The sequence below is a fragment of the Sinocyclocheilus rhinocerous genome, unplaced genomic scaffold (genome assembly GCF_001515625.1).
Source record: "Sinocyclocheilus rhinocerous isolate Xijiao unplaced genomic scaffold, SAMN03320098_v1.1 scaffold2071, whole genome shotgun sequence".
Taxonomy (NCBI): domain Eukaryota; kingdom Metazoa; phylum Chordata; class Actinopteri; order Cypriniformes; family Cyprinidae; genus Sinocyclocheilus; species Sinocyclocheilus rhinocerous.
The window spans coordinates 136,907-147,319 of NW_015649573.1; the positions used below are offsets into that span (position 1 = coordinate 136,907).

A 10,413-nucleotide genomic window follows, 5' to 3' on the forward strand; every position below is an offset into this window, starting at 1 on the left:
CTGTTTGGACTCTCATTCTGACGGCACCCATTCACTGCAGAGGAGCCATTGGTGAACATGTGATATAATGTTACATTTCTCCAAATCTGTTCCAATTAAGAAAAAATATCTACAACTTTGATGGTCTGAAAGTAAGTATTTTTTTTTTTTTTTTTTGGATCCTTGTCAAAACTTCTCTATACTTTTATCTTAAGTGTTTAATCAAGGTATTATATGAGTATACATTACAGTGATAACATTTTTAGCTGTGCATTTGTTCTACCTTTACTTTTTATGACAGTGCAATCTAACAAAGCCTTTGTAATTTTCTTGTTTTAGAAACACTGGCAGTATCACAGTTTTATCAATCAAGACAATGCTGTAAATATAAATGCAGATGTACTGTTCAGAGTAGACAATTTGTGAATTTTAATGCTTAAGGCTTAAAGGAATAATTTACCCAAAAATGAAAATTCTTTCATATACTCACCTTCATGTTGTTCCAAAGGTGTATACATTTCTTTCTTCTGTGGAACACAAAAGAAGATTTTTGAAGAATGTTGGTAACAAAACAGTAGCTGGTAGCCATTGATTTGCATAATTTTTATTTTCAGTAGCTACTGTCAAAGGTTTGGTTAACATCATTCTTCAAATAATTCTTCTTTTGTGGTTAACAGATGAAAGAAACCTATACAGATTTGGAACAACTTGAGAGTGAGTAAGCAATGATAGGATTTTTATTTTTGGTGAACTTTCCTTTTAATTGCAGGTGAAAACTTTGCCAAGAATGGAAAGCAGCAAGTTCATGTCAACTGACAAAGCTACAGTTATCATCCAAGTAAATCCACAGGTGAAACAAGATAATGTTATTTGTGATGACGAACAGCAGGCCAGAGGAGCATACCACAATACTGCTCTTAAAGGGTTTTTCAAAGCACAACCAAAGGCACTAGGGGTAATGATGAATTATAATTTTAAATTGTTTTGGGAATATTTTAGTGCCATATTATCTTGTGTGATAAAATGAACAAAAAATAAAACTGTGTTGTCATATGTCCTGAAGTGAATATATGTGTGCCATTCTGATTGCTTTAAGGCTGTAGTGCATAAAACATTACTGTAGCTTTCCTTTGTGTGTGTGTGTGTGTGTGTGTGTGTGTGTTTTCAAACATTAATGATATACCATTATGGAAAAATATAAATAAATAAAAAATGAATAAACATTTAATCCATATCTGCCCTGTCTAGACTGTCCAGATAATGATTGGAGTGGTGATTTTCTTGTTTGGTATTGTATGCACCACTAGTATCAATACCTATGAGCCACCCATTTTTATCTTTAGTGGCATCACCTACTGGGGATCCCTTATTGTAAGTTTCTTTTTCACGGCTTTGCTTTCTAGCTTCTTATTCTAATTTCCAGAATGAACTTTAACATGTCCTGTGTGTCTTTCTCAGTACATCAGTGCTGGCTCTCTGTCTGTTGCCGCTCAGAAAAAACTTCATCTGTGTGTGGTATGTATATATAAAGTGCTGAAAAGTAGGGTACAGTGGGGCTACGGGGTAAAAGGACTTTGTGATTTTATTCTCAAACTCTTAAAAACCAAATAGCAACAAAATCAACACAATTTTCCTATACATAAATTTCGCTGCCTTAATATTTACATAATTTTGAATTAAAACGAACAAGAACAACAGCTTTTTATGTAACTTGTATTTACATGAGAACTATATTTAAAAAAAAGATGCTCCAGTATTCAAGAAAAAATAAATATTTTTTTGATCAACATATATTTTGGGATGAGTAATAAAAAAAAAAAATAAAAAAAATCTTAAGGGAGATTTTAGTCACCCTAATACATTTGCGTAAACAGAATAAAATGCAACCACAAAACTTTCCATGATAAACTCTCTTTTACCACAGTAGTCTGAAACACGAGACCCTTTTACCACTAAAAGGATGTGGACTAAAAGAACATCTGACTCATTTTCAGTTTTCAAGCCATTTTACATGTGTACACCATTATTATAACTATATGTCACCTTTTAAGCATCAACCTTTCTTCCTGTAGGTGAAAGCCTCTCTTGGAATGAATGTGATCAGTGCCATAACTGCAGCGATCGCCATTACTCTGATGGCCATAGAGATCACATTTCACATTTCAATGCCCTATCGAAGATGCTCCTATAACTACGACTATAACTACAATCATACTGACACTGTCATTTGTTCAAAATTGAAGGTACTAAATGTACAATTTGCAATATATTAATATGATCTGTTTAAATTTGTTTTTAGTTTTTAATTGCTGTTTTATTTGGTTAAATGAATAGTTCAATCCAAAATGACAATTGTGTCATCACTTACTAATTTTACTAATAGAGATTGTGCTGGTCACTCTTTTCCATACAATTATAATGACTATGGACTGGAAATATCCTTCAAAATGACATAAAAGCACAGCTAAAGTATCAAAAAAACAAGAAAAAAAATAGTCCATGTGACTTGTGCACCAGATATGTTCCAAGAGTTTGAAAGCCATATGATGCCTCCTAGTAATGTAATAATATTGAGAAATTCACTCAGTATAATTGCTGCGATATTATTCGCTAAACTGTTTTCATATGGGAATGTTGAATTTCCTTTTTTTTTTTTTTGAGCAAAAATATGGGGATCACTGGAATATTGCTGGTGTTCTCCATCCTCCAGTTTATCATTTCCATCTTTATCTCAGGATTTGCCTGCAAAGCCACCTGCAACACCGACTCTACAGTGGTCAATGTGGCACTAAACCAGGTAAATGTTTTTTAGTGGTGTAATGGTGATGTAATTACTATAATTATATAATTAATGGCAGTAAGATTTATCCATGCATGTATTTTAATTTACATTAAACAAGCCACAACCACAATGGTAAAGCTAGCAGAATAAATAGGAATTATAAAGTGACCATAATATGGTCCAATGTAAACTGTATTCTACTACATAATATAGTAATAATAATATAATAATAGTCTTCTATAGTCTAGTTCAATTTACAATTAACTATCTTTAAACTTGTAATGTTGAAATGTAGTTATGCTACATATAACATAACTTATTTACTCCTAATAAAAAACAACAGCATACTTTATTGTAAACTACAGCCTTTTTCATTCAACTAGACTGGTGAAGAGTGTGACAATGGGCTTTTCCTGGTTATTCCTCACATAGCCTATAAAAAGTTGTTATGGTGTGTGGAACTTACCTGTCAAGTCAAGTCACCTTTATTTATTTAACACTTTATACAATACAGATTATGTCAAAGCAGCTTTACAGTGTCAAACAGGAAAATAGTTTGTCAATAATGCAAGAGGACAATAGAAAATAGTCATTTTTTTTCAGTTAAAGTCAATTCATTGATGATTCAGTGATGTCATCATCCAGTTTAGCTCTCTTCCAATAGTGTCTGTGCAATCAGTCAAGCGCCCATTAACCCCATCCCCCTCCTCCGCCCCCCAACTGTTGGTAATAATAACAAAATTAAAACTGAAAATGAGTCTGAATCTCTTGTTTACTAACATATTGTGTCTATTACTTTCCAGGGATACTGAGTCACAATGAGGAGATCCTACTGTCCAAAAGTTGCAAGGAACTAATAACTCATATTGTTGTTTCTGATAACTGAAGCCAGTTTTTTTTATATTATCATAGTCATCATCATCATCATCATAATTATTATAATTATTTCATTTTATTTTATTATTACTATTTTCTGATATTGTTCATTTAGGAGTCACAGTCATGTTGTTTGTGGTCAAAACAGACCGGAAACCATATAGTTGTATAAAAATTTTATTTTTATGAAATGAATGTACTATATTTCATTTCAGTGATGTTTTTTTTTCTTTATTCTTTGGTATTTTGAAGGGATTTCCTGTTACTAAACAATATTCACAATTAATATTTTGTTTTCAATTCATGCAGTATTTAAGTTCAAATTGAGCAAAAGTCATTAAAATCCATTGAATGAGGCAGGTTAGCGCCACTGGGGAAAAAAACATCTGTGAGGGCAAAACATCTGTAATACCTTGGTGTAACCATTAGATGTCTGTATAGCTCTATATATAAAAAACAGGGTTGTGTATTTTCACTAGTTACTGAGAACAGTGTTATCAGACATAACTGTTTATTTTTATTAGGGTTAGGGTTCTCCAGGTCCTCCAGAAACTGAGAGTTCTACCTGTACCTCAATGCAGAGAAATATCAGTTACATCAGTCCAAAATCCTGTTTCTCATCTACAACATCAGTCAACATGGCATCTTCATGGACGAGAGGAAGGTGGATGCCATCCGCAACTGGCCAACTCCATGGAAGTCCATGGTTATTAGATCAAGACAATGGCAGGGCTCATTCTGCACGTGCTACAACAGTGTGGTTTCGTGCACACAGAGTGAATGTGTTAGACTGGCCTCATGAAAAGGAGAATCAGATGATGACGATCACAGAATGCTAAGCATCTGAAGTCTTGTATCAAGTGAGATTGGACAAAAAATTGCTTGCAAAACTTTAACAATTGGTATCCTCAATTGCCAAACGATTAAACATTGTAATTAAAAGGAAAATTGATGTGACACAGTGTTAAACATGTCTCTGTCCTAACGATTTTGGAGTGTTTTGCAGCCATCAAAATTTTTATATATTTACAAAATAAAATTAAGTTGGCCAGTGAAAACATTATATATGGGCATGTTGATTTTTTTTCCAAGGGGATCCTTGGAATATTGCTGGTGTTCTGCAGTTCATCATCTCCATCTTTAGCTCAGCATTTGCCTGCAAAGCCACCAGCAAACTCAAACTCACAATGGTCAATGTGGCACTGATTTGGTGAATGATTTAGTCAGTTTTATCTCAACAACCAATATATATTTCAATATACAATATTCCCTCCAGGTATGTGGTTAAAGGGATAGTTCACCCAAAAATGAAAATTTTATGTTTATCTGCTTACCCCCAGGGCATCCAAGATGTAGGTGACTTTGTTTCTTCAGTAGAACACAAACGAAGATTTTTTAACTCAAACCGTTGCAGTCTGTCAGTCATATAATGGAAGTGAATAGGAATCACGGCTTTGAGAGTGAAAAAAACATACACAAACATAACCAAATTAAACCCTGCGGCTCGTGACGATACATTGATGTGTAAAGACACGAAACGATCGGTCTGTGCAAGAAACTGAACAGTATTTATATCATTTTTTACCTCTGATTCACTGCAATGTTCGAACTGTCCTGAGCGCATTCTCAACAGCCGGTGCGTGAGGCGTCTTCTTCTTCTTCTTGCTTTATGACAGATTGCAGACTTATAAGTGCATTACCGCCACCTATCTCTCAAATGGACCATTGACACTCCTAATTGAGATTGTAGATAGAGTGTCAATAGTTCATTTGAGAGATAGGTGGCGGTAATGCACTTATAAGTCTATAAGTCTTATAAGTCAATAAGAAGAAGACGCGTCAAGCGCCGGCTGTCGAGAATGCCCTGGGGGTAAGCAGATAAACATAAAATTTTCATTTTTGGGTGAACTATCCCTTTAAGAGTCACCCACCAAAACTGTTCATTTTACACTGCCCAAAGACCGGCCCTGTTTATGAAAAAGGTTTAGGAACTACAAGTCAATTATTGGGTGCTTCTTAATAGGAAAGACATCCTTAATAGGAAAAAAAAACATGTTTTCTTATGTTTTGTTGTAAATGAATCACATAATGCTAAACTGTGTGTAATGTAAAATATGAAACCATTGATGGTTGTCATTTCATGTGCTGCATTAATAGAAAGTCAGTTAATGTAAAGCTTTTTAATATATAGCATTCTTCAAATTATAATTTTAATCATGTTGTGACTGCTAGGGCAGAAACATTTGCGACATAGCCATATGCACTTACTAGACCATCATATTCAGGTGTTTAATGTTGAGCAGGACTCAAACTTTGAAGCTTCAGAAGGACTTGTGAAGATTTGTGAATATTTTATAATTATTGGAAAATTGACCTGCAACGTTTGGTTATAACCCTGATCAAACAAAAATGAGCAAGCCCTTTGGGATTTAAAAAAAATGACAGGCAAAGGTGAGTTGATCATGTTTGGAGCTAAACTATGCAGGATCATAGACCGTAAGGGCCTGAGTTGAGAACTACTATATGTACTATATGTCAACTTCATGTTGACGTTATGGTACCACTTTTTTTTACAGTCCTGTTCCACATGTACATACTATGTACTTGGTTATAGTAATTACAATAACTGAGTCAAGTCAAGTTTAGTTTAGTTTATTTGTACAGCGCTTTTCACGATACAAATCATTGCAAAGCAACTTTACAGCAAATTAAGTTTCTAAAATATTTAGTGGTAGCTTATCAGTGGTGACTGTCAATTAATGTACATATGGCAGAAATGTACGGAAAAATCAATTTAAGACGTAATAAAACAGACGATGAACACTATTAACAGCAATTATATGGGGTGGAGTTATATTTAATAGACCTGAGAAACATTGTTACTGTACTGAAAGAGTTCAGTAAATGTGCTTTGAATGAGGCTGCATTATGCACAGTCTGAATTTAAAACTGAAGCAATTGAATTAACAGAAAACAATGCATTACAATAAAATCTACAGGTATTAATCCTCATGGGCAAGTAGCAAATTAATATTGAGGATACAGTATGAAACTGGGGTACAGTATAGGTGAAGTGAATCTGTTCTGTTTGACTGTTTTGCATTAAAGAGAAAATGCTGCATGACTTTTTCATTATTTCAATTATAGCATGCATGATAGAGCCCCTCTCTGACTCTTTGCAGCAGTCCGTCTGCCGCAGCTTGGTGTCGTTAACCCCCGCGTGAAGCGCTGAGTAATAACTAGGTACTAGCCCTGAACGTACCCTAAGCATAACCCTAACCAGGCACGTGCAGAGGGCTCAAGCCCCCTGCCCTTTTTCCAAAATTAACCAAAAGTGCCCCCCTTTCAACAGTTATCAAAAATAATATTGTGGTCAATATTGTGTGTACAAAAGAGTAACGATTGACTCAAAACCTGTTTATTTCTACTTATATCTGTAAGTCAGAGACATCGCATTGTGCATTGTGTGCTTCTTAAACAAGCTTAATTTCATTGGACAATGTGAAATGGAACAGTGTGAAAACTATGTAGCCACTGTTTGTTTTCAGTTTTTTTTTTCTTCTTGAAATTGCTAAAGTAGAATTCACATTAATTGTAAGGAATGTTTCATTTACTCCTTACATACTGACATATACCGTTTACCATTGGTTAAATGAAGCCCAAGTGCCACCAACAGGCCTATTACGTGAAGTGTATGCAGTTCAAGTTCAAGAACACACAAAGGACTTTATTTTTATAAATATGCATATATATAATTTTACTGTAGTAATTGTTCGATTGGAAATACTCCATATATAAATACCCGCTTTTTTACATTTGAGCCCCTGCCCCCAGGAACTCTCTGCATGTTCCTGACCCTAACCCATGTAGTTACCTTATACTTTCTTAAGAACACTATAAGTACAGGTAAGTGCACATACTGTAAAGTAAAGTGCAACCAACATTATTTTTAAAGACTGATTTATGAGTCTTTCGAGTCAGGTTACTACTACTATTATATACAAAAATATATTTGTGAAAACATTTAATAAAACTGGCTCACAAGTATAGCAAAACATGTATGCACACAGAAAAACAAGCACAATGCAGTATGTTTCTTCTATTAAGGTATAGTCCAATGTTCAGAAATAAACTGTGAAATAAAATGATATTCTGTGTTGATGACCAGATTATTTTTTAACGACATTTATACCAGAAGGAACTAACTGCCCATGCTAACCAGCCAAATGAGCAAATAAAATTAAAAACCTATTTTGAGAATTATGAATTGGTATTTGAATGTTATACAATAACCTTGCAAAGTCACAGAAACGTATATACTTTAGTGAAAAAACTCAGCATAACATGCCCCTGTTTATAAGTGATGTAAATGATGAAGATTCTAAATGAATAATTTATGTAATTAAGATCTAATGACTAGTAAGGACAGGAACTAATCATGAACCGAACCAATAAGGAGTTAACCTTAACTAGTCATTTGGATTCATGCATGAGTAACGACCACATTAACTACAACTAAATCAAACATGCTCCATCAAAATAAAAAAAGAAGTACCCTGACTCTGAATAACGGATAATGTCCTACGGCAGAAAATGACTTTTATTTACATCTTACATAGATCTGTTTAATCAAATGTGGAAAAACATGAATGAGAGTCTGCAAGTCAATAGAGCTTATTAAGAAGGCCAGACTCATTTAGATTGATGTGTGTTGCAGAAAGGGAGAAGGCTTGTGTGCATAGTCATGAACAAATAAACTATTAGATAAACACTAAGTCATATTCTACGTACTGTATGATATGATCTCCTACTTTCATCAGGAACATCATGTACATGAACAGCATTTTTTAAATTAAGTCAGTGAACAAGGCAAAAACATTTGTGTTATCTAAAATGAGCCATCTGGGGGCAGTAGCTGTAAGCCTGTACTTTAATATGTCACACACACACACACACACACACACACACACACACACTTACTTCATTAGTAAGTGTTTGTGTCCAGTTCATGAATTATCTGCATCAGCTAAATGGCTTTGATATGGCATAACATGTTGCTCACGTCTTAGGCTTGTTCTGAAAGTCATAACAATTTGGCCAATACTGAAAACTAGAAAGGAATATTTTATTGATGTGGCTTTACAGATAAATATTTCACATTACCCAAACTGCTCAACTGCTTACACACAGAATCTTTACTTGTCACACAATTTCTGAAACCTGACACTCAAATACCACACACCAAATCTGCATAACCATACACTAATTCTCGGCCTTTGACTCAGTTTTCAATTTCATAAAACACTTATTGCAAAGCACAACACACAATTCTCTATGTAACACAAAAATCTAACAGGAATTAATATTATGGCAAAGGGCCGATGATGAGTCTACTGTGAACTACATAACTCTTTGTGCCTAAAATGTAATAATTATAAATAATTTGAATGTTTGTGTTTTGAACATAGACACATGAGCTGGTGTTCTTTGAAAGGTTCTGATTATTCAGTTTTAGTTTTAATTTTTGTGTCCCAAAATGACTGAATTTGCTGTGGCTTTTCTCATAAACGGCACTGATATTTGAGCATTTTTTGTGTGTAGTTTTGCAGTGAAAACCCACAAATAATCATTATGTATTAGGTATGTAATCAGTGATAGCAAAGGTACCTCTAAAAAGTTGCCTCTAAATATTTTTTTGTGCATAATTAATGAAATCAGTGATGGTCCAGTGGCCCCCCTTGCAAAAGCTATTGGCGACACCTAGCATAGAAAATGTTCGTAATTCTGCTTTGCTGAGTATGGTGTGATGGTGTGAGACACAGACGTCAGCACACTGTCACTGATTACATACAGCACAATTTAAACATTTTAAATTACAATACATTTTAAATTATTAACAGTTATTATTAACAATTTTATTGTTGTCTATTTTTGTACAATTGTTTTTGCATTTTTATAATAATAATAGCCATTTTTTTCTATATGTAAAATGCACCTTCCTGTTTTAAGAGGAAGGTGGCAATCAGAAGAAACTTTGTAGCCCCACCTTCTTCACCGAGTCTACACACACAAAGATACATCAAAAGAGCTACCAGACCTCAACAAATCTCATTCCAGGTAATATATCTTTTTTGCATCAATAATTATTTTAGTGTCACTCTTGGTAAGTTTTGCTTTGTACTTGAAATTCCATTAGACAATCAAATGAATGTATCTATATGAATCTGAATGGCACTGTTTTCAGACAAAACTTCTCAGAGAATGGAAACCAGCAAGGTCATATCTACTGACAAAGCTACAGTTATCATACAAGTAAATCCACACGAGGTGAAAGACAGTGTTATTTTTGTTGATGGACAGGAGGCCAGAAGAACAAAACACAATACTCTAACAGAATTTTTCAAAGCACAACCAAAGGAACTAGGGGTAATGCATTTAATGATATATGGTTTTGGGAATATTCTTGCCATTTCATTTATTCTAGATCATTAAAAATGATGACCGACGAATTGGGATCTCGCTTAGAGAGACCAATCTACTTCGACTGTAAACTAAATGAGCCAATGCACATTGGCATGCGATTATTGCATCCAGCTGCCGCTGATCACAGCGTGAGTATAAGTAGGCAGCAGATGCAGCGCATATTCAGGTTTTCGCTGAGGAGCCGAGCCGGTGACCCGGCCGCTCAGCGGTGGTACAGGAGCTGTGGCGACGGGACGTGACGTCTCCGTTCCCTCCTTCAGGGAACGAGGATTACCATACGTAACCGAGACGTT

General features: G+C 34.6%; 1 protein-coding gene across 1 annotated transcript in view; it reads left to right on the forward strand.

Annotated features, from left to right (window-relative positions):
• The window catches only part of LOC107710759 (membrane-spanning 4-domains subfamily A member 12-like), an 18,164-nt gene that overhangs the window by 594 nt on the left and 7,157 nt on the right, over positions 1-10,413 (forward strand). The window contains exon 2 of the mRNA XM_016515604.1: positions 749-934. Coding sequence (XP_016371090.1) covers positions 749-934 — 186 coding nt within the window. The remainder of the gene's footprint in view (positions 1-748; positions 935-10,413) is intronic.